The 24,288-nt window shown below is 41.6% G+C and overlaps 1 protein-coding gene and 1 long non-coding RNA gene across 3 annotated transcripts in view; one reads left to right on the top strand and one right to left on the bottom strand.

Annotated features, from left to right (window-relative positions):
- Positions 1-24,288, bottom strand: part of LOC141778691 (uncharacterized) — a 43,630-nt gene that overhangs the window by 6,026 nt on the left and 13,316 nt on the right. Inside the window, exons 2-3 of the long non-coding RNA XR_012596118.1 lie at positions 15,101-15,166; positions 8,777-8,918 (exon numbers count right to left, since the gene is read on the bottom strand). This is a non-coding gene — a long non-coding RNA (uncharacterized LOC141778691). The remainder of the gene's footprint in view (positions 1-8,776; positions 8,919-15,100; positions 15,167-24,288) is intronic.
- rspo1 (R-spondin 1) lies at positions 520-22,829 on the top strand. 2 transcript variants are annotated; one of them, XM_074653089.1, is made up of 6 exons: positions 520-1,009; positions 5,592-6,263; positions 9,912-10,106; positions 13,496-13,639; positions 15,118-15,342; positions 21,129-22,829. In XM_074653089.1, the coding sequence occupies exons 2-6, from the start codon at positions 6,167-6,169 to the stop codon at positions 21,362-21,364; spliced, it is 897 nt and encodes a 298-aa protein (XP_074509190.1). In that variant the 5' UTR covers positions 520-1,009; positions 5,592-6,166; the 3' UTR covers positions 21,365-22,829. The 2 variants fall into 2 exon arrangements, with proteins under 2 accessions (XP_074509190.1, XP_074509189.1); XM_074653088.1 differs by having other exon boundaries at positions 5,589-6,263.

The following is a 24,288-nucleotide window of genomic DNA, read 5'->3' as shown; positions in this document are numbered from 1 at the left end:
TATCTTTTTGTTCTTAAACTATATTGTATTTTATACATTGTTATGTTTTAATTTCAAACATGCTTTGATTGTGCATCTTTCCTGCACAGGATTAGTCATTTTCAAGCTCAATGGGACTTGGACCTGGTTAAATAAAGGTTTATAAATTAAATAAATGTTGGCCCTGATCTGGTTTTTGCTTTGTTGGAAAATCAAAAGTCAGAAGCTTCTATAGTTGCAGGATCAACATGGGATGAAACTGGTGAAATGAAAGTCACTTGCAGGTGCTGAAGGTCATTTATATGTTTTATATGTGGCATGAAATAATGAGATTTTAATGCATCCATTTGAAGTGACTTTACTTTATGTTATTTGTGTTCTATCTAAGTTTCCTCTCCAGGATGAAAAGGCCCAGTATAGAGAAAGAACAATCTTTATCAAATCACATTATAAGCAAGCAACACTTGCACAAGTCCACCGCAGGTTTTTCATCTCTCAGTGAGAATTGGAGGGGTGGGGCCTGTAAATGCCCGCTGGCAGTGCTGGGGTTTGGATGCAAATATCACGGCTGTGTGACTACTTGTCTGAGTTGGATGCAGTTCGACGCTCCAAAGTGGATTTAAAAAAGCGCAACTCGCCGGAGCTTCAGTGCAAAAAACGCGCGTCATGACTGAAGAAGACGAAATAAAAAAAGTCTGAGTGATTAATTTCATCATCGGAATACATATATTTTTTTATGCATATAATCTTTTTACTGGAGGAATTTATTTTTGCACATTTTTTTTTTCTGTCTTGTGCACTCATCCTCTACACTGCAGCCTGCTGGGAAGTTGAACATTTTGACAGACAGATGTGAAAGAAATGAAATCATGTGTCTTTTTTAAATGATGACAGAGAAAAAGTTGCATGGGGGTATCCTGTAGGAGGAGTTCTTTGTGACCAAACAAGTAACGGATTTTCCCCTTATAAAAAAGGAAATTGAGTCCCGACCGTTCAATGAACAGCATTATCCGGAGACCCCTCTGTACAGGTGAGTTCATTCTTATTTCACATTTTACTATTTAGGATTATCTGATTCAAGGCTTTTGGCTCGCAATTTCTTCTGAATAAATAAGCTATTCTGGGGTTAAACTTTATTATAACGAATGTAGAATTTGTGTAAAAGTTATTGTACCATAAACAAATAGAAAGCGTTCGTTTTAATATAATTAAGCATTATTGTCGTTATTATTATTTTTATAGCCTAACTATTAAAGTTTTTATTTGTTATGCATGTTGTTTTGCAATCTGTTGGAGAATTTAAACTGAAGACTCAAAGTGCCCCATTTTTATCCATCATAAGGGGCTGATGTAACTTTTTCCCCCAAATACATTTTCAAACTTACCCAATATTTAACAAAACAAGTGTAATAATTAGGGCTGTGTTTTGGCAAAAATCATGACGATCATGAATCATGATACAGGGGTTACGATTCAGTATATTGTGATATATTGTGATACTGTAAGTAATATTTGTAATCTAATTTTATGAAAACTGTCAGAATACACTGCCATATTCACAAAATCAGAGTAAAAAAGGTTTATTTTTTTAAGCAATTAGAACAGTGGGATTTGCATTTATCACAGTCCCAGTAAAATACAACATCACAGCACTACTTTGAGAGGGTACATACACTGAGATGACACATCTCTTTGCAAATGAAATAAAGTATTGACAGAGTTAATCTTTGCATGTAAACTTTTAACTAAAAATCGATACACTGTTTTTGAGAATCGATATAGTATTGCAAAACATAATATTGCAATATTCGATATTTTCTTTCACCCCTAGTAATAATACTGATAATTACTTTTGGCACATCATATTTCTTTCTAATGACTAAACTGATCTTTAGAGCGGGATATAGTTTACATCCATCCAAACACACACACACACACACACACACATGCATGCATGCTCCCTGTCATCCTCTGGAGCTACATAAATGCCAGCCTCCCCATCTTAAAGTGACAGGCAGGGAGAGATTTAGAAAAACAGCAGGACCGTGAGGTGACAGTAGAGATGCTGGATTGGGGACAGGTGGAGATCTACACTCTGTTTCCCTTCTCCCTGAGGAGCGGTGCAATGCAAACAGCTGTAATCCAGCATGGTGTGCAAGCCGCCTCCGAGGCAGAGCTGAACTGTGCTCAACTGAGCTGTTCAAGATCAGCACTGTGACTGCTGGAGCTGAGCGGGCTTTAGTCTGACATGAAAACTCAAAAAGAGAGGGAGTCTGGTGGTGGTTTGAGTGGATGCTCTTCTCTTCCCTGAGTGTTTTTTAACTGCTGCACATTTTTCCTCTCACTGCCTGAACTTTTTAAGCTCCAGAGCCTGAGAGAACTGGAAGTGATTACCAAAATGGTTGAGGCTTCTGTTGTTGGTGCAGCCAGGTGTTTCTCCACAATCTGCAGAGCGATATGGACAGGCTACTTATCATCTAGATTAAAAGGTGTTGAGAGCATAACGGTGATGAAGACTACGTTTTTAGCCTCAGTCAACACTTCATTTACCTATTCCCTCTTTTCTGTTACATCATCTCTTCATCTCTCTGTTTTTCATCGTGAGCTATGTTGGCTATCATTCATGGCTCGGATGTACAAATCAGGGATTTTATGAATAACAAAATAAATTGAACCTGATTGGTCACTATGACGTGGTGAAATCACCCATAAATTCCTGTTGCTCGCGGCACACATGACGGGGTGCCAAATTTGGGGGGAAAATGTGCTTATTTAAAAGCCAGAACTCTACTTTTGGAGTCCATGTAGCAGATGCCATTATATAAAAGAAACATTTTGAAAACAAGAGTGTTTTGAAGTTAGTATGGGGCCACATGTTGCAGGGAAATGTTGGCTCCAACATTTGCAATGGGAGGAAAAAGCCATTAGGACTTATTAACTCACAATAAAATGTCTGAAATGTTTGCCTTTTTTTATCCTTTCTTTGCTTCCTGTGCCTCTTGTTGCAAGTTACAAATGCAGGTACTGTTTTCCCTACATGTGCCAAAAAGTCAACGGGTCCAGCCACAGGCAGAAAGTTCATCGACAGGTTGCATTTGTAACTCTGAGCTCAGAGTTGTGGCACCTTCTCGAGTTCAATAAATTCCCAGTGTGGGAGCTCCCTTTCAGTGCTTGAATAATTGATAGATCAAACATAGGACTTACAAAGGAGGCAATTTAATCTCCTGACTATTTGATGAGCGGGGCTTAGTTTCATTGAGCTCAGCTGAATGTGGCTGATGGTGAGAGGAGGCACACGGTTTAATGGATGAGGGAGCAGAGACGGAGAACTTTCAAACCATATACAGGTGCCACGGTAGCTCCACAGATGCCTGGTGAGATGACTTGTTAAAAGCGGGTCTCGCAATGTAGATGGGCTAAGAGTGCAACAATCAGTTTTCTCAGTGAGCTAACAGCCCGATCCCGTCTCTTATCTCCGTGGAGTGTGAGAGCAGATATGGACGGGGCTGAGGTGTGCTTCTGGCAGGTTGCACCGAGTCGTGGGAGTGCTGGGTTATGAAAGAGTCTCTGGCACATGTCTTGAGTTACTCAGTACTGGAAAGGTTATGTTCTGCGTATTCCAGAGACTTAGCGTGTCCCATTCGCTAATCATCACTCTCTCAAGTAACAGGTGCTGCCGAAGGCTGGCCGCTTGCACCACTCTTTTGGCTCATTCCTGTAAATATGACTTTAGCCGAGAGGTGTCGGTGACATTGCGAGTCATTAAGTGTTAAGAAGTAGATAAACCTACTGCTGGGTAAGAGAGTCTGACCTGTTTCCCAATTAGGAGAGGAGACACATATCGCCGTCCTCTGTTCCAGCCCAGTCATAAAGCAGTTCATTAAATAGTCACAAATTTGAATATATTGATTTGTGTACAGAGACACGAATTTCAATTTGTTTTTTCGTGATGGTCAGCACAAAATCAATTTGTATGTAATCCACGTTATTGTGAACCTAGAAGTATAAAGAGCAGCGAATGCCATGTATGGAAGAGGTCGGGGTGGATTGGTGGGTCAAAAAACACGTGACTTTTGCCCAGGAGGCCGGTGTTTGTACCCCGTGCAAAATCACAATCAAAGTTTATTTAATTGTCACGTAATTTCTGAACTTACAGCACTTTTGGAGTTATTTTAACCCAAACTGGATCTTTTCCTAAACCTAACTAAGTCATTTTTGTCACATAAATTCCATACTTAAGTAGTTTTGTTGCCTAACAAAGTCGATCTTTTCCTAAACCTAACTAAGTAAGTTTATTTTGAAAATACTGGAGCAGAAATTGACACGTGTTGCTGGACTTTCATAGGAAAGCGCATGAAAAATACGTTGTTGAAAGTCATGCTGAGCGTCACAAAAAAAAGGGAAATTTGTGTCTATGTACACAAGTCAAATAAATTCAAATTTGTGACTATTTCACAAACTGCTGTGAGACTTTGTTGTCTGTTAGGTGTAAAGCAATTATTGTTCTGCCATTATTGTAACAATAATAAGAAAGTTTTATGCTTAGGGACTCTGTTTTCCTCCATTTCAGTGCTGAAATAGAGTATAGCTTCTCATAAGACAAGATGTCTCGTCATTAAAACATGGACTGGAAATCAATCTGGACTTATTTGTACCACTTTGTATCAGTTAGAAATTATATTAAAAATGGATTTGATTTTTTAAATATCATTTTAAAGATTGTATGTTATATCCGGAGTCAAGCATAACCTCCATTGTGGATGCTCAAATTATTTTGGGTCAGTCCAGTTAAAAGGAAAATAGTGAAATATGAAATGTCCCTTTTGATTATACTTTAACAAATAATGTAATATCGCTTGCTGGAATGTTCAGTCGCACCAAATGGCATTGTCCTTAGTGTGATTCAGAGCCACAACCAACTCAACAGCCAAATATGGTCTTATTTTTCTTTATTGAGCTGCGAGGGAGGACCTCCCATTGCTCAGATCCTCACATGTTCTGTGTGTCCTCTTCACACAAGAGCTGTAAATACAGGCAGCGCATGACACTATCTAAAAACGATCGCAGTACCAAATTATGACAAAGGCCTTCAGTCCCAGTGTGTGTTGCATTTCTCAGAGAGCGTTGACTTCACTGTATTCTCAAAGAATAAACACGCTCAATTCATCAACCGAGTCCAAATACAGCTCTGAAATGCCATGACTCCGAAGTGTTTGTGGTTTTTTAGTTTAGTTCTTCAGAGTACAGAGATTTCTGATACTTGAAGATACTGGAATGAATGCAGTTTATGCCAAACAATATATCCTTGTTGCATTGGGTTACACATGAATGTCGCTGTTTTTTAAATGTGTTGATAGCACACTGACATTATTCTATTACTATTGGACTGATCCCCTGTTTCCAGTCTCCATGCTAAACTAAGCTAATGAGCTGCTGACTGCATAGCTTTATATTTGGCATGACAGAGGTATCAGACATCTCATCTAACCCTCAGCCAGAAGTATTACCCAAAAGGTCAAAGTATTCCTTTTTTATCTACCTGGCTGTAACAATCCTTCTCCTAAATCTGTTATCCATGTGTTTGTCTTCTCTGCCTCTTTTTTTCTCAGCAGGTCCTGGTAAAAGCAGACGTGTTCTGACACATAGTCAAGATCCTGCATCCATCTTTTTTCAATCTGCACGCCTGTATTTTAGTGCCTCCTCAGAGCATCTTTAATAAGACACATGCTTGTGATCTCAGGCACTCACTGAGAGGAAAACCCTCTTCGAACAGCGGGTTCCCAGCTTCCAGCCCACCCCATGGGTTGAACCACCAGAAGTACAGCAATCTCCTCTCCATTCACTCCTCCTCTTCATCCTCCAGACAATCCCCCCTCCGTCCTACAACCCTGCGCTGTCTACTCCCTTTGCCAGTACTACCACCAGCGTGATGGCTTGTTGTGCCTGGAGCTTGTTTGAACTTGCAACCGCAGCATCGCCCTCCACTACACAGACTCGCGGAAGCAGCAGCCACTAGAGTGAAAGATCCAGAAGAGAAGAGAGCAGCACCACAGGAGAGAGGAGGAGGAGGGATCATCTGTCCCAGCAGCAGAGGGATCCACCTGTCCCACAGAGGAAGGGGGCCCCCCCACCTGATCCATCTGGTCGCAGGGGGGGACCCTGCGTGGCCGCGAAGGCAACAGGGACTATGCAGCTGGGACTGGTGGCGCTGGCAATGGTCTTCCTCAGCTCCATGGGTCACAGCGATGCTCTCAAGCTCTCCAAGGCGAGAAGGCAGAGACGGGGTGAGTATCTCAGTTTGTTTTGATCTATTCTTCTTTGGCACTGCTGCCTTTCGTGGCTGCGGTCTGAGTCACACTGGTGGATGCTTTGTAAACATTTAACAAGCAAAGTAGAGATAACATTTTGTTTATTTCCCTCATCATTCCTATTTGTTTTTCCTGGACCGGTTATGTTAGGTTCAGTGTTTCCCCCGAATGGCTCGTCTTTCTCCCTCTTTTTAAGATTATGCCTCTTAGTTTATGTAGGACATTTATAGGTATTAAGATTGTTTATAGAGGGGGTTTTGATGGATTCGCCCTCAAAGCCATCACTCGTTTTGTGTCAGGCTCCGCGGGCACATAATGGAATGAGTACCTGACAGCTCTAAGCTCTGAATTGGACCGTGCTGCCGGTGTTGTTGTAAGCATTTTTCTGACCTCATGCAACCACAAAGATGGTGCTCAGCCCGACTCGCAGTATATCTCTGGCCTTAGAGCCTCAGCGCCCGTGTTACTGTCAGCTTTGAAATAATTCTTCCTTTACACACAAGGAGCTTTCAGGCAATGCCAAGCTCACCCCAGCCGCTGTGAACTCAGAATTCATATAATACCACGACTGGCCACAGTAGCAGATGTGGTTTTATTAAAATCACACTCACTGGGAAGTCGTTTATGTCATAGAAATGGAACATTTTTTTTACAGTCACATGTCTATGCAGTGACCTTAAATGCTGTTGCAAGTTTGTCATGTGCCATTGTAATGAGGACAGAAAGATTTGGGTCACTCGCCATATACATGAGCGTAACGATCAGCTGAGGCTTTTCCCCTTCGGATATGGAAGTGGTCTGCAATTTAATTTTACACCTCTGATTTACAGCTTTTACTTATTTAACCCTTTTGTGCCTGCAAACTGATTTTAAATTTGCTTGTCTGAGCACAAATGTGAATACATTTTCAAAATCGGTCAAACCATTTGGCTGAAAAGGGAGTTTTTCTCATCAAACTATATCTAGTCTTTGGGCACATGAGTGTACCGTTTTTTTGCAATAGACTCCATTATATTTTAGGAAAAAACAGTAGTTCCATGTGCCCAAATACTAGACATAGTATGCTAAGAAAATGGCTGTATTTCAGAAACTAAATTCAGCACAATTAAGTATTTGGTATCTATGAACTCATAACAAGTTGAATATCAAAGATATGCACACATATGCACTGTAAAACAAATTATATGGAAAATATTTGATAAACACAATGTTAGTGTTTTTCCTAATTTTTTTCTTTGATTATAAATAAAAGTGGGATTGTCATAGGATCTTGATGTTGTACTGACTTGCCCAATCTATGTCCATACCAAATTTCAAGACTTTTACCCAATCAGAACAAATGTTGTGGCCGTACTAAATATAGTCTTTGGGCACAAATGGGTTAATGTCATCAGATTTCTCTCTCTGAATGACTTCACGCAGAGATCAAACTGAAACCATCAGAGAGGAGAGCAGCTCCAGACAGCACAGACTCTCTCTTTTTCAATCCACCATGTGTCACAAACAGTTTACAACACCACATTCTCTGATTCCAACACTCCCCTCTGCTGTGGTTGAAGATGACTCCCTAGGGCCATTATTAGCTTCTTTTTTTTTTTTTACATTTGTGATAGCGAGCAACAGGACCTGGCTGTAATTGCTGCATTTGAGGTTACCGTGACTCACACGCATGGTGTAATCTGTTCATGGGAGAACCCTTTTAACGCTTTTACCGTCCGACTTATCTCTGGGAGGCAGGACGGCAGATGGATGGCTGTGTGAGAGTACGTATATTTAGAGCTGATACAGTACAGGAATGTAAATCAACTCCGTTGACTGTGGTTTTGTCTCTGAATGACTCCTAGAAAAAGGATGTGCACTTTGACACACTTTTTTTTCCTAGAAATGATTTAGATTCCTTGCATGTATCATAACCGGTGATACACCGGTTGTGCCTTTTCGGAAGATGAGGGGATCTGACTAATGTCTGAGTCTGGAATTACAAAGACGTGAAGTAAATGCTTCTGCAGAGTTAGAACAGGGGGATACGTACTGTTTGACTCTTGGCTATGTCCATCACTATTGCGGTTTCTGATGCCCAGATCATTTCTGACTGACCCCACTAGAGGCCATGTGTGATGTCAGTTGCCTGATTTTGACTGGCTCTTGCTCGGCTGTCAGCCCCAATTACCCCGGTTTCTCCAAATGAAAATCTGTTAAGGATCTCCGGCAAGCAGTTTGAAGTAAACAGTGAGTAACTGTTCAAACAAAGATGTTTGGCCTGGCCCCCGGTTAGATTAAGCTGCGAGCATTAACCCGTGCTTGTTGAAGTGATAAAGCGCTGGCAGGTTTATGGCTGGATCTGTGGAGATGCCAGCAAAATATTAAAGTTCCCTGATGTTCTACTAAGCAGAATGTTGACAAGTGCCCTTTTTATTTCCTTGTTAAAATTTATGACTGGAAATAATTTGTAATAATTTGATAGTACACCATGCTGTTCTGTTTCCTACCTTAAAGGTGCAGTGTGTAGGATCTGGCGGTATCTAGTGGTGAGGTTGCAGGTTTGGTTTGTCCGTTCTGGGCTACTGTAGAAACATGGTGTCCGGCTCCGTGAAGAGGACCCGCTCTGTATGTAGATATAAACGGCTCATTCTAGGGTAACAAAAACACAATGATTCGTATTTTCAGGTTATTACACAAAAAACAACCATACTTATTAATATTATATTCCACTTCTGCCAATAGATCCCCATTAATGTTACACACTGCTCCTTTAAATGGAATACTTCACCCCCACCGCTACTCATACATTTTTAATTTACGAGTGCAAGCGTGAGACTGTTCATGCAGAATTGTTGTAAGGTTTTAGCAAAAATGCATGTGTTTGGGAAGTAGTGAGCATACAACTGGATAAATGAGACTTGGATTATACTGCACGAATTGTGTGGGAGTTTGTAAACGGATGTTTTGATATAGTTTTGCTGTAGTTAAACGCGGCCCCAATTTACTTCAATCCATCAAGGATTTACTCCGTTTTTGTATTCTCCGTTCACCTTGGAGGCATGCGAGAAAAACAAAGTTTTCTTCAAGAATTCATGGTAAAACGGGCTGAGTAATTGATATACAAATTTGGGGGAGTGAAGTATTCCTTTAAAGGAACAGATCTGGTGGTATCTAAGCGGTGAGGTTGCAGATTACAACAAACTTCCGTGTGCCAAGCATGTAGAATTTCTGCGGTGACCGACCCGAAAACCCAAATGGCCCTCTCTAGAGCCGGTTGTTTTAAGAGTAGAGTGCTTAGAGTGTGTGTGTAGGAGGGAAGTGAATTGTGAAGCAAGAGAGAGAGAGCGGCGGCGATAGGAGTGAGTAACGTTATCGACTCCGACCAAAACAGGAAAAGTGTTTGGTTTGTCCATTCTGGGCTACTATTGAAACATGGCAGACTCCGTGGAGAGGGGACCCTCTCCCTATGTAGATATAAATGGCTCATTCTGAGGTAACAAAAACACAATGACTCTTATTTTCAGGTGATTATACACTAAAGAAAACCTACTTATAAATACTATACTCCATTTCTGCCTAATTGTTACACACTGGTCCTTTAACTTGACTGCACCTTTCTGTCTGTTTATTATGTTTCCACAGTTAGTACTGAGTTGCCACCATCTTGCCCCAAAGGCTGTGAAAGATGCTCTGAGTATAACGGCTGCATTAAATGCAGGCCCAAGCTCTTCATCTTCCTGGAGCGCAATGACATCCGTCAGATAGGCGTGTGCCTCGCCTCCTGCCCCGTGGGATACTTTGGCATGAGGAACCCAGAAGGCAACAACAGATGCACCCGTGAGTTCTTGCTTTGTGTTGTAAACTTTTGACCATTCACATCTGTAAACTTCCAAATACACACAGGGTCGAAGCTAACTCGCTGGCAACAGCCCACTCTGTAAAAATCCACACAGCTGATGTTGAATCAAGCCCGCAGAAGTGTAAACGATCTGTTTGTCTTTGGCTCATCATCTCCTGTTTGTGTACAATATGGGGGTATTTGGAGGAGTAGAGGGATACCCTGCTAGTCTTGTGTATCTTATTTGTATATTTCCACACCACTTTGTGTGTTTAACAAAGACCTAAAATATGAATACAGAAATCCTACCATTTACCACACCCTTTATTCTCATGCTGCCTCCTCTTTTTAACCAATATGTGCTACTATTTTTCACTGCTTGTGAGCGAATAAAGAATGACCACTTAATGAAATCCTTCTGTTGCTGCTACTTATCCATGTGGAAAAGGGCACAGAAATAGCTACCAAATAGTGCAAAGTATTTGCTGAATTGGAGGAAAGTCATTAGAATTTTTAGGTAGGTTTGGCTCATTTAGAAGTTGGGTGAAAGGGTGGACACGTTTACACAGTAATAAACTTTCTTAGTTGGTTCTGGTGGCACCGGTCCCGTACTTTTAGCCGAGGAGTGCCAGCACCTCAGTCTGTTTCCCCTTGCGTGTGGGCAGAAAACAGGATCGGAACAAAATCCCAACGAAAACATCTCAAATGCATTGTTGTTTGTCTGTTTTTGAGAGGATGTCTGTGTTTTTTTTATTTGGACCTCGTGTGCAAAGCTCATGCCAAGTCTCAATCTGTTTGTTATGCTTTCACTTTTACACATATTTCATTCTGATACACCCTTACTAACTGCATTAAACAGTCTGTATATTCTCTACAGGTTTATTTGATTGTGAGCAGATCTAAAATGATCTTTCTTTGCACAGTAAAACTTTGATTAACTCAAATGATCAAACCTTAATGATATTCATGGCTTCAAGTTAGTTGTAGGTTTTTAGTGGGCAGCTACCATGTCTACCAGCCTGTTGTGATTTTCTGCTACGGGAAGAAAAATGCAGGTTATTCTTCTCTTTAAAGATGTTTTTTCTTGACTGCCTATTCCTGCATCACATAATACCTGTCAGATGTGCTAAATCATATTTTCTCTCAGGATCACATAACCACAAAGCAGATATGCTCACAAGTCATTTTTTACAAGTCCAAGTCAAAGTCTCTTATGGTTGTAATGAGCGTTCATCTTGATGCATGCCATCTGGTCTGCACAGAGCACTGTATAGCAATAGCTAAGGAAGTCAAAGCATGTAGGCTTCTGTATTATCATCACTGCTATATAATCACTTTAAATAGGCTATTGCAATGCCTCAGAGTCATTTGTACTGCAGCTAGCTAATAACGGCGCATCAGCAGCAACATGCAGAGATCTCATTTTAATCTATGCAGGTGTCTCAGCTGTATCTCACGGGTGTAACCACGACTCAGTAGTACCGGTACTCAGTACCATTTCAGGTATTGTCTCCAACTAATGACAGCTTACTGTAAATGTACACATCCCTGTAGCCTCTCAAACCCAGTGTAATGGTAACCTAATAAGCTTGTAACGTTATGTGGTCAATAATAAACCTGTAACCGTCCTGTAGCCGACGTTAAAGATGATAAATCAAAAATTCAGAGCATTTCTATTGCCTCCAACATTGCGACGGCTGAGCTGGTGGCTCGCAGCTAGCGGTCCTAACAGCACTAACAGTGAAAACAACGGCAACAGTGCTGACAGAGTTAACCGTGTTTTCCTGGGGGGGAACCGGAGGGTGGGTGTTACGCTTCTGTGGCGGCGCCATTGGTCGGGACGGCGTTATCAGCTGTAACCGCTCTATGAGCTCAGTGCAGAGCAGAGGCTGTGAGCTAACCAGTTCAGGCACACGCACATGCACGAACATGCACTAAAAAGCATGCACGGCCGGTCCGGCTATGTCAACAAAGCACAGAGAAGCTCGGATTACAACACACACCGAGGGAGAGTGACTTCATTCTCTACTCAGACATTACTCCTCTATATCTTTACATAGCAAATAGTTGTTTGATGCTATAATAATCCTCTGGATATTGAATAGAGAACCTTTAAAAGCCTGGTTAATGTGGTCTTTCTCTCGACTCGAGTCCCCATCTCTGCCCCAAAGTAGATAAAACTCTCTGGTTATGGTGATGTAATATTTCAGATTTAGAGATTTCGAAAATAGGAGCTGTAATTTTGTGCTCCAGCTGTCACACTATAATGATGGTACTGTACTTTCTTGTTTGAGCCCTGTGTTTTACAGCCCGTACACTGAGAGATAGACAACATAATCAGTATCTTATTCATATAAATTAATTATATTGAGACATTTATCTTATTTTCCTTGCGAGTTTGATGCATCAGTGCAGATGACACATTTTGAATTATTATTATTGTTGGACATTTTTGCACTTTTATCAAAATATTGGATCATTTGCAACAAATGCGATGTGTTACAGCATTCTTCCACCGTCCTGGTTTGTTGCAGAGAGGGAAAATTCTTTTTGGAGGCCCTCAGTGGCTAACCTGGGTTATTATCCTATCATCTGACTTTATACATGTCATCCCAAAATGTCTTGTTAGCAACATTTGTCTTACATTATGGGCTACAAACGTCAGTACTGTCAAATTTAGCTGTCAAGGGCTTAAAAATAGTAATTGGGAGCAGGAGGCAGGAGCTTGTTATGTCATTTCTGACCTTGGCATCGAACCAGCTGCAGAGTAGACATTGTTACTGTAAGTTTAGTACACATGAATACAGTCTAGGTCTGAGTACAATTCCCATATAGAAATATTGACAGGAATTTGCAGATTTCCAACTTTCTCTACTGTTTTTCATGAGAATAAAGATGTGCCTTTCAATTTGAGACTAAAGCGTTTTGGGGTCTTTTAAGGTTTTTACCCTGCTGTGCTTGTAACTATCCAAATTTCGAAATGTTGTTTCTTTGACCGGAGATTTTAATGAGTCTGAGGTGTGAAGAAACTCTTGAGAAACCCACTGAAGTAATACACTCCTGGCTGTGCTCATTCAAGGCCTGTGGTGCATGTGTTTTTAAGAGAAGAGTGTGACTCCCCCTAAATAGACCCTGTGTTGTTTAATCACTAATAAATCTCTCGGAGGAACTCAAACAAAAGTTCCTCTTGTCCTGTCTCTAGAGAACCATTTGCTGTTTTTCAGCCAGAAATGAATATTTCCATTAAAAAGCATAGAGATATTTCCTGTGTTCATTCTCTAGAAGATAAAGAATCTGAAGCTAAAAGTAAACACATCAGCATCAGCAGACACAATGTGACTTAAACTGATTTGCTCCTTTCATTTGATCCTCTCTTTTTGTCTTTCAGAATGTAAAATAGACAATTGTGAAGCGTGTTTCAATCGCAATTTTTGCACAAAATGTAAGGAGGGCTTGTATTCACACAGTGGGCGATGTTATGTCAGCTGCCCTCCAGGCCAGCGCACCGCCAATGAGACCATGGAGTGTGTCGGTGAGTGACCTTTGACCTTTTAACTGTTTACCAATTTCAAAACTTTAGCCACAGCATCTCTTAAAGGAACAGTGTGTAACATTTTTGGGGGATCTATTAGCAGAAATTAAATATAATATTCATAACTATGTTTTCATTAGTGTATAATCATCTGAAACTGAGAATCACTGTTTTTGTTAGCTGAGGCCTTGTCTACACATACTGTATATAGATATTTTAAAAATGGATATTTTCCCCTCCGTTTAAAAAAAAAAAATCTGTCCATAACACTTATACACACTCTTTTTACAAAATATCTCTGTCCACACTCAAACGTAAAAATGACTCCAAACACTCGCTAATATTTACATGTCACCACAAGTGAGACCACAAGTTAAGGGTCAAGGAATTTTGTTACCACCCTTCGCACTCCCTTTCCTTCAGCTTCACTACAGTCGGTTGGATAACAGTTATTGTTGGTGGGGGGGGCTGGGATTCCTGGTCAAACTGCATGATGATGTCATCACTCTGCGTCTTTTTACATGCATAAATGACGAAAGGGAGGTCATTCAGGTTTATGTTCGTAGCTCCAAACCTCTCCTTCAATCACCCAAAAGCACATTCAATCACCATTCGGCCTCAACATGTTTAATGTGTTCCCTGCCTTGGCGTCCTGTGACTGTTACATTTTTCAAGTATCCGTTTTTAAAAATATCTGTATATGTGTAGACAGGGCCTAAGAATGAGCCCTTCATATCTACATAGGGAGCGGGTCATCTTCAAGGAGTCCCCCATGTTGCTCCTCCATATGTTTACAGTAGCCCAGAATGGACAAACAATGGCTGTAGAGAGAGCCTTTTACGTTTCTACGTTACCTGAAGGCTTCCGTAGTTCTCCGACAGGCTTGGAAAGGGAGGGTTGAGCTGAGGGGTATTCAGTTGGTTGCAATCTGCAATCTCACTGATAGATGCCACCAAATCCTACACACTGTCCCTGTAATGAACCACAACATATTATTTCAGGGTCTTTCACTTACTGAAGCAGCTCACAGGTGGGAGTCACATGTTGACTCAATCTTTATAATCACTTCACCCGAGCAGCTGTCTATGTTCTATTTTCTGGCCTGGAAAAGTGGAAGTGAACTCTTGATCTTTCCTTTCTGTTCTTGATCTTTTCATTTTGTTGTCGTTGAGAATAATTAGAATATTATAAGTAAGAGTATAGATAAACAAAACCATAAAAACTAGCCTTTGTTGTGAGCGCTGTATGCTTAATAGCCATCTGCTTTGGTACATTTTCAGGTTCATAGCAGTCCTCTCAATCTGTCCTTATCAGGTCAAAAAACAGAAGAAATCAAATTGCTTTCAGATTTGGAAATTACTTAAAGCCATTATTCTGAGCTAAAACTGCTGAGCTGTGAAAAGCAGACGTGAGGGCTGTGAAACAAATGTGAGATGTTGGAGCTGTGGAGCATTCACTCACACATTTTTTTCACCCAGGTCAGCGTCCTGCAGAGTGCGAACTGGGCGAGTGGAGCCAATGGGGTTCCTGTACGAAGAAGAACAAAACATGTGGATTTAAGAAAGGCTCGCAGTCTCGGGTTCGCGTGCCCCTTCTGCAAGTCCCCAGCCCAGACACCTCCCCGGCCTTTGTGCCCTCACAGACCTGCGTTCCACAGACAGAGAGGAGGAAGTGCGTCGTGACCAAGACGCCCTGTGTGAGAGGTAAACGCAAATACACGTACTGTACAGTATAGTGCAGAAAACAGATACATTGAAGAGGGAATGGCATGTAGTAAGGACTTCTAATTAAAATGTACCAGCCCGTTCTCATTCCAAGGGCGTCAAATACCGACGCTTTAGGCACACTTTAGTGTCGGTTTGAGATGCACCGGGCCTTTCCATTAACTACAATAGAAACCAATCTGCTCAGGGAAAGTGCAACGGGAGTGTGGTGCTGTAGCGTTATGAGCAGAAAGAGACGCACCGGACGAGCAGGAGGGGAGGTGAATGGGTCCAACAAACAAAAGTGTTTCATTCACAAGACTGCTGTTCGTGTCCCGTGTGTCACGTTACAATCATTTCCACAGTACAAACAGTTGTTTTTTCCTAAACCTAATAGCGGTTTTATTGCCTGAACCTGAAGTGTTTTTCTTTACTTATCAACATTAAGCACTGCGACTGAAAAGAGTGATGTCGAGGGGTCTGACAAAGCGTATATGACGAGTCGGGATGAGAACGCATTAAAAGTACAACTAATAAAATCAGGTGACACTCACATTACAGATGAACAAGCAATAAAGTCCATGTACTTCATAAAATGCCTCCACCGGTCACTATGATGACTGATCGATGGAGCCATTACTCAACATCCGTAGGCCTGCGTTCGTGTCTGTGACCCGCAGTATGTTGATTGGGTTTGGTTTGGCTGCGCTCACAGAAGGATACAGAATCTCCTGACTTCTCAGCATGTAAACAATAAACACCATCTACGAGCCAAGCAGATGAAGGGCGGGCATTATACAGTGCGAAGCTGGACAGGGATCAGAGCTCGAAAGAGCTATTTGTTCAGACGACCATTGAAGCGTGAGGTTTACACGGCCGTGACATGTTTGCTTGGGCTCTTATCATCCACACAGCAGCTTGCTCTCCAGCAGGTTAACAGTCATTCTCACCAGTCAATGGCCATCATTGAATTTCATAACAGCTTATTAGGCGCTCTTGGCCTCAATCACAGCTAATAAATGACAGATCTGGGCAAGTGGTCCAGAGTTTATTGGATGAAAAGAGCTACAAAAACAATTTGCTTTCAAACATGTTGTACTTAGTAGTGAGGAAATATTTCCCCGTAGTGATGCTGGGATGATAAACCTTACGAAACGCAGAAATAAGAGGGAGAGTTGTTGTTTTAACAGTGTTTATTGAAGCTGTAGGGTTTGTTTTCTTGCTAATGAAAATGTCTCTAATGTCACCATATACTAATCTATTTTGCATAATGTGCCAATTTTACCCAAAGTTGTAAACCTACAGTCATTTACAAGGACTGAGAGAATTGTTAACGAGCGGTATTTAGAGCCTTTATTGGACGGTGGCACGCTTAGGGGATTTCGGGCACAGCAGCCACATTACGCAACTATATTTGCACAGTGTTGGCAACTGTACAGATGTTGCAACATGTAACAGATGGTATGCCTGGATATATGTGAGTAAACATGTAGGAAAGGCTTGCATATTCAAGCACCATCTTCCTATATATGTGAGGTCTGAAGAATAGAACGTGATCTGACATCGTCCCATATAGATCTGTGGTCACGTCTAGAGGGAAGGAGGCTGGCGTGGCTTGTAATTGCTCAGTGGGTGAGCGAGATCTTCGTCGGACAGGCTGTGACAGAGCAATTTGAGAAATGAGAGGCAAATTTACTCTGTCTGACGCCTGCATCCTGGAAAGAATGTTGGCCTTGGATTCAGACGAATAATTAACAGTGAAATATTATAAACTGCCCTTTGAAAAGACTTCTAAACTTCTAAACAAAGGTGGGTCATATCAGAAAAAGGCAAGGATGACATGTGAGGAGTGATGAGTCATAGAAGCTTTGTGGATTGTGAAACTGTTGATGCTAAGGAGATTTGTTAGTCCTGTTTTTCCTCTATTCTGCCACTTTTGTATGAAAATAAGACACATAGTACCAGAATGCTCAGGGATGAATGTTCCTCTGTGAGGTAATTCATGGGTGATGGTACCATGACTCCGGTGAACCAGTTCATGTGGGTAAACCCACTCCGTAACAAGAAGAAAAAAAAAAAAAAAGAGTGCAGCTGTGGATTCATCTGTGGGAGAGTTGGCTGGCAGGCTGGCTATATAAAACACAGGGGGCAGACGTTGTATAACATTAGTGATTTAGTGGTCTGCAGAACTCACGCTTTCTGTTGATTTGGCTGCAAATTTTTTCCCCCTTTTCCTGAAGCTCCACGAAAGGGTCTCACGCGAAAACAGAGTTTTCTGGATGTGTTATTGCATTTGTCAGGCAAAATTGTTTAGCTTGGATGGAGAGGAGGTACAATCAGGGCTGTCATAAACCGATGGAGTCCCCCTCTCTTGGCTCCATTAGTGATTTGTTAAAGGAGTAATTAAGTCCTTATACAGTGAGCACATCAGCTCAGACGCTGCAGAGTGTGTGTGAGGACTCTTTACTCATGCTTCACTCTCGTTCATTGTGCCTCATTGATAGAAATTGAAACTATTACAGCTTAATATTAAGTGCTTGTTTGAATGGTGGCCTTAAAATCTCGAAAATAGGTTTATTAAACCTGCAGTAGGCAGAATATTTTTGGCAATCATTGGGCAAAAACTTCATAATAACCTTTCAGCATATTGTAATTCAAGTGTTCTGAGAGATAACTAGACTTCTGCACCTCCTCATGGCTAAAAAAATATAGCCTGTGATGGGAGACTTTGACCAATCACAGGTCATTTCAGAGGGAGAGCGTTCCTATTGGCTGTTCATTCAACGGAGGCAGCTGTAAATCACTCACAAACTCCGATCAAACTGTCAAACTAGGCAGCGCTGATCATATATGAATCAATATTCTGTTACTGTAATGCCTATTTCTCGCCTCAAATGTTTCCAGAAACATCCTCAGTTGAGGAAATACCAAGCACCGCCCACCAGCCGGAGCAAACTCTCATTTTACAGCTAAATGGTACACTACAAGATGTTTCTGAAAACATTTTAAGTGAGAAATAGGCATTACAGTAACAGAATATTGATTCATATTTAATCAGCGTTGCCTAGTTTGACCGTCTGATCGGAGTTTGCAAGTGATTGACAGCTATTCAGAGACAGCAGGTTCCAGCTCGGCTCTGATTGGTTGTTTTCCTCCTGTGAAATACTACTATATCCATATAGTGACCGTTTTATAAAATAACTTTTTTGAATCATATTTGCTCCAATTCTACTTACTGCTGCTTTAATTCAAGACAACACATAACTGCTGAACATGCCGAACATAAAACCTTCTTGTATGATTTGAGTCAACTCACCAAATGACGTCACCAGTATTGTTTGCATGATTTTGGAACTAATGGCCCTTGAAAAAGTAATTCCTGTTTGTGCACTCCTGTGTGGGACTGAGCCTTGGTTTTCATTTGACAGTAAAGTCATTGTGTCTGTCCACATTCAGCTACACTGAATCTACTCCATCACCCTCAAATGATTTTCACTGGCTATGTATAAACACGTTTTGGTTGAAATTTGAGATCATTGTACCTTTGGACTTTTTGTTTTTCTACTCTGCGCTTAAACCGAGGAATCATAACTGTTTGTACGACAAGTTTCAAAATACTGGTAGAGAAATAAACACAGACCGTCAGTTATTACTGAACAGCAGTAGACAAACATGGTGGCGCCATAAGCCCTGCTCTTGTCAACTGCGTAGTGAACACTGTCCAGCCGTTGGCACGTGTTCACTCAGTTTCCAGGATGTGCAGAGACTCTCAACGCACAAGTTCATAACAAACATCCTCCAGCGCAACTACACTCCCTCACATATACAAAACTGAATACTTTTTCGAGTGCTGCCTAAACAATAGCCGTCTGACAGCAGACACAATGTCCATTTCCACTTTGCCACAGCTCTTCAGGTCCTTACGGGCCATTATTGGGTCCTTTTAAGTGATTTATGTGACAGAAAATTGAGTCACTTGAGTGTCGTGAGTGCTCTTACAGTCTGTGTGCTTCATTTTAAAATCAGCAGCGGAAGCTCTTTCCCCTCCTGAATGGGTTACGTATGGACATTAACCACACCGTGATGGATGTTGGTATTTAGAGAGCAATTATACTCTTAAACGTGTGACAGGTGTGGATCCTAGCGCAAGAGTACCGGCAGAGAGGAGATGGAGGGAGTCATATAGTATGTGTCTGTCTAGTAGGACAAAGAAGTGAGTAGCTGTTGACATAGAAATTAAAATAATAATAATGAACATGTTTAACATGGAAAATTATATTAATTTGGCATGTCAGCACCTTAGACTTTACATAAAGGTGGATGACATGACAGCTCCCCAAAAGTGAAGCCAAAACATCTTCATCGCCCCCTGGTGGCTGGCTGCAGTATAGCTCATAAATCCCGCCCCCTCCATGTTAGTGGGTGGGACATGGGCCAAATTAAAAAGTCTAAGTACATGTCATGGTTTCTGTCATTTTCAGTAGTTCTTATCACGCTGATGTAAGTGTTAAGTTAATTTAAATTTTTCTGATAAGTTTGGTTTCAATTAGTTAATTGATGCTATAAACAGGGGGTGAGACGTCATGATTGGCAGCTGTGATTGACAGCTCTGAGGGAAGTAGTCGCACAGCCGAAGGCTCGGGAATTGTATGAGAGAGGAGATGTAACTTCACCTTTCCATAACTGTCACGTCTGGGTAATAAAACATGTGCAGATTTGATCATAAATGTATTTATAGAGATATTATGGTTAGTTGTGCGTCTTTCTAGCTAAACAGCTGCCGTGGTTAACGTAACGTAGAAGCTAGGTGGCTCACACGAGCAAGCTGCGGCCCTGCTCAGCTCGTGATTGGCTAGGGCGGGTGTGTTGGCGGGACCTCGATACCGCGGCTCCAGACCCCCGATCACTACTGCACAGACTCTGGCTCCATATTACATCAAAAACTCAAGATAGCAGCTCCCGTATCCGGGATATTTTGGCTTCACTTTTGTACAGTGGGAGGAAGTGGAGATGCGTCGTCCATCTATATACAGTCTATGTTCAGCACGATGCAATTTTCCAATTAGCAGTAAACACAAAGTACAGCTGAAGCTGAAGGGAATGTCATTAGTGTCTCAGGTATTTGGTCATAAATTAAAGTATTGGAAACACAATACAATTAATCCTGGAGGGGAACAGTCTGTAACAACTTTCCAGGCAATCCATCCAATAAATGCGAAGATATTTCACTAAAAAACAGGAATGTGGAACTGATGGTAGAGCAACAGGACAAATCAGGGGATCACCAAAATTATTAGGATACAGCCCAGAATGTCGGTGCAAAAATTCATGGCAGTTTATCCAACAGTTTTGAGGTATTTCAGTCCACAGTGGTGAACCGATAATTAACCTGGCTACAAACAATTGGCTTCCAAATGTTTAGATGTATTAATTTATCCTATTGGGTTTGATTATCATTTGTCGATCTCTTGTGGCACACGGGTCGCTGCTGTACTTATCCTGTCAGCGTGGCTAAACATAGCACTGTGATGGCATTTATGAATAATATTGGGCTGGATTTGCAAGGTTTATGCTTGTTTTGCCTGTAATAAAAACCACACAACCACAAATCCTGCAACATCCGTTATCATCCCCTCTCATCCCTCAGGAATCCATGTTTTTAATTTTGTTTAGCCAAGCGGAGGCGCTTCTACGTACAACATCCGATGATGACAGATATCTCACTGGAGTTTATTTGAGAAATGGTATGTACTGTAAATAATATTTTCTATGTATTGGCATTTCAGAGAGGAAGAGTAAGGGAGACCGACAAGATGATCCAAACAGGAGGGAGAGGGAGAACGCACGCGGACGAGGAAGCCGTGTAGGAGGAGGAGGAGGAGGAGGAGGAGGAGGAGGAGGAGGAGGAGGAGGAGGAGGGGGAGGAGGGGGAGGAGGAGGAGGAGGAGGAGGAGGGAAGAGGCGAAAAGGCCAGAGCAGGACCACCACTGCTCCCAGCATCACAACCAGCTCTGTCAGCTAAACTCCATCGCCTGCTGGATGGGGCCCGAGAGAAAAAACAGAGACAATGCCTCACCCAGCGGCACCAGCCAATAGACAAAAGGTCAAAGTGATGAAGGGATGGATTAATGCTGCTATGCATTGTAGACGATGCAAAGAGAACTGGAGAATTGCTGCAACGCAAAAAGCTTCTGAGCTTTTTGAATAGATGAACATTATCTGGAAGATACTGGTGTCTTAGCGGTGTGTCCAGAAAGACTTGTTGAGTTTCATTCCACCGTGAGGGATCACTGTTGGACTCGTTGAGGATTGCGGTTCGACGTGGTTCGTGTAATGAACCCGGCACTATGTCACGTCTTGAACTGAGAACATATTCCTGTGATTCAAATGCAGCATTCAAGCTGGAAGCCTGATAATGAATGAAGGGGTCTCCTCTGGTCTGTGATGTATTTTGTTCCAGTCCGATTTTAATCACAATCTGTTCTTCATTTGTGTTTTGTGAGAAGCGGCGGATGGATTTCCTCAACAGCCGCTGTGCGTGATGTAAAGACAATGGATAGCATTAAATCTTTGTACCTTTATTTCCTATTGTGAGATGAAACTAAAAAAGAAAGGCACTGGAAATCATTTGTGGTCATTGAGGACAGAAAGTCTTCTGTACAGTGTGTTATTTCGAGGAGGGAATCCGTTACAAAAGAAGTTTAAGAGAAGATGTTGGAGGATTACTGGCTCATATCCTTCTGCGGTGTCTTGACACAGACTTTTTGCCATTTGATAGCGTAGTTGTTTGTTCCGAATTAAATGTTGGTGTATAGCTCTGCACAGAAAACGAGGAGTAAAAACACAAGTATTTGCATGTGTACAAGGTTGCATGTGCGTGCCTTTGTGCATGCAAACGTGTATGTGCGTGTGTGTGTGTCTCTACCTAAAGTCTGAGTGTACTTTGTATGCATTTTCTGCACGGAATCCAGTTGTTTGTCAATGGTCGTTTGTACATGTGCGTTTACGTTTGCACATGTGTGTTAATATTGGTCTCATAGATTGAAGGAACAGGTTCTGGAAAACAAGAGGAAGGAAATGTAAATGCACAGTGATATATCGAATATGCAGTAACTACAAGCCACCGATTATCATATAAGCCATCAAATCATCAGCTGCTCAGTAACCACGTCTGTTTGCAACAGGGTCTGAAGATTTTGCACAACTATAATGTTTCCTACTGCTCAAGTTTCAGAACAATCATAGCATTTTACACATTTATACTCCAAAAGCTTCATTACAGATCCGGAGAATGTTTTCCATGGGTCTGTTCGCTTTACACAAGATATTAGTTTCAGGAGAAGTGTTACACGCTACATTATTCATTCATACTATGGATTGTGATGTTGAATATGTCAAACTGTGTTTATCATCAAACATAAGAAGTATTAGAATCATCATGTATAGCTTATTCTGTGAAAGCCTAAATAAAGTTCAGATGAAGCTGATGGAAACTTCAGTCATACACTGATTGTGCTATTAGTTTGTTTGATTTCAGTTAGAGTGGTTTTCATGATTTTGTCTGTAATCGATCCAGCATTTATTCATCCAAAGTTCTCTCCAGTCTATACCAGTGCTACAGATACAGTATGTATTCATGTATGACACGTTTTACACGTAAGGACACGTTCTCATAAAGACTTCACTATGTTGTGGAGCATTTTGTTTTACAATTTGGGTTATATTTTCATATTTTTGCACATTATTTCTGTTCGTAACATTGCGCTTGCTATGTTAAAGGTCCCATATTGTAGAAAGTGAGGTTTCCATGTCATCTTTGATTATAAAGCAGGCATGTGTGCAATACTGTGAAAGTATCAAAACACTCAATCCATGGAGAAATGCACACAACCCATATTTAGAAACTGAATATGAATAACCGGAACTAAAACGAGTCATCAGGACTTCCGTAAATTTGCGATGTCACAACTATACAGTCACAGGTAAGGGCTGCTAAACTCTGCGTAGTCGACACACCCAGTGAGTCTCCAGCTGCTGTGACGCCGTGAAGCCGCAGAGACGGCAACAGTGCAGATGCGGAAGACCGGAAAATGCTGACCTATCAGAGGAGACTGACCTTCTTCGGGAGGGGGGCTTAAAGAGACGGGTGCTAAAATGGAGCGTTTCAGACAGAGGGTGAATACAGGTATATTCAGGCAGACAGTTTGAGAAAAATAAAGCGTTTTTTTTAACATTAAAGCATGTTCTAGTAGAAACCCCAAATACAAGAATGAACTTGAAATGAGCTCGATATGTCCCCTTTAAAAGGAACAGTGTGTAGGATCTGGCGGTATCTAGGAGTGAGGTTGCAGATTACAATTTCTCCCGTGTGCCAAGAGTGTAGGATTGCTACAGTGGCCAACGCGAAAGCACGACTGACCCTCTCTAAAGCCAGTTGTTGTAGGAGTAGAGTAATTAGAGTGTGTGTGTACGTGGGAAGTGAGTGGAGAGGCACCAGCGGGACACGGGAGCGAGTAACGTTATGGACTCCGGCCCAAGCAGGAAACGTTAACAGTGTTTGGTTTGTACGTTCTGGGCTCCTGTTGAAATATGGTGGTGCAACATGGCAAACTCCGTGAAGAGGACCCGCTTCCTATCTAGATATGAAAGGCTCATTCTAAGGTAACGAAAACACTGATTCTTATTTTCATTTTAATTTTACACTAATGAAGACATACTTATTAATATCATATTCCATTTCTGCCAATAGATCCCCCCAATTGTAACACAATGTTCCTTTAACAGCTGAGATCTGAAAAGTTGGCGAGTCCAAATGGTGCAAAAAACACAAGGCCACAATCACGCAGGTTTTACCCCAAGGTTAGCCAGACTTGTCTTTGGCTTCACCATATAGGCCTAGTGTTGAAAACAATACAGCATGAGGACAAACGGGACTCAGCGCCAACA

This window comes from Sebastes fasciatus, chromosome 12, assembly GCF_043250625.1.
Source record: "Sebastes fasciatus isolate fSebFas1 chromosome 12, fSebFas1.pri, whole genome shotgun sequence".
Classification (NCBI taxonomy): domain Eukaryota; kingdom Metazoa; phylum Chordata; class Actinopteri; order Perciformes; family Sebastidae; genus Sebastes; species Sebastes fasciatus.
Note: the sequence above shows the minus strand (reverse complement) of the source record. Positions and strands in the feature narration are given on the sequence as shown.

Excerpts from the sequence above, each read along its gene's own strand:
- rspo1 (XM_074653089.1), top strand. The coding sequence starts at position 6,167 with ATGCAGCTGGGACTGGTGGCGCTGGCAATGGTCTTCCTCAGCTCCATG. Across the intron at positions 13,640-15,117 it reads TGAGACCATGGAGTGTGTCG|GTCAGCGTCCTGCAGAGTGC; the intron begins GTGAGTGACCTT and ends TTTTTCACCCAG. Across the intron at positions 15,343-21,128 it reads CAAGACGCCCTGTGTGAGAG|AGAGGAAGAGTAAGGGAGAC; the intron begins GTAAACGCAAAT and ends TTGGCATTTCAG.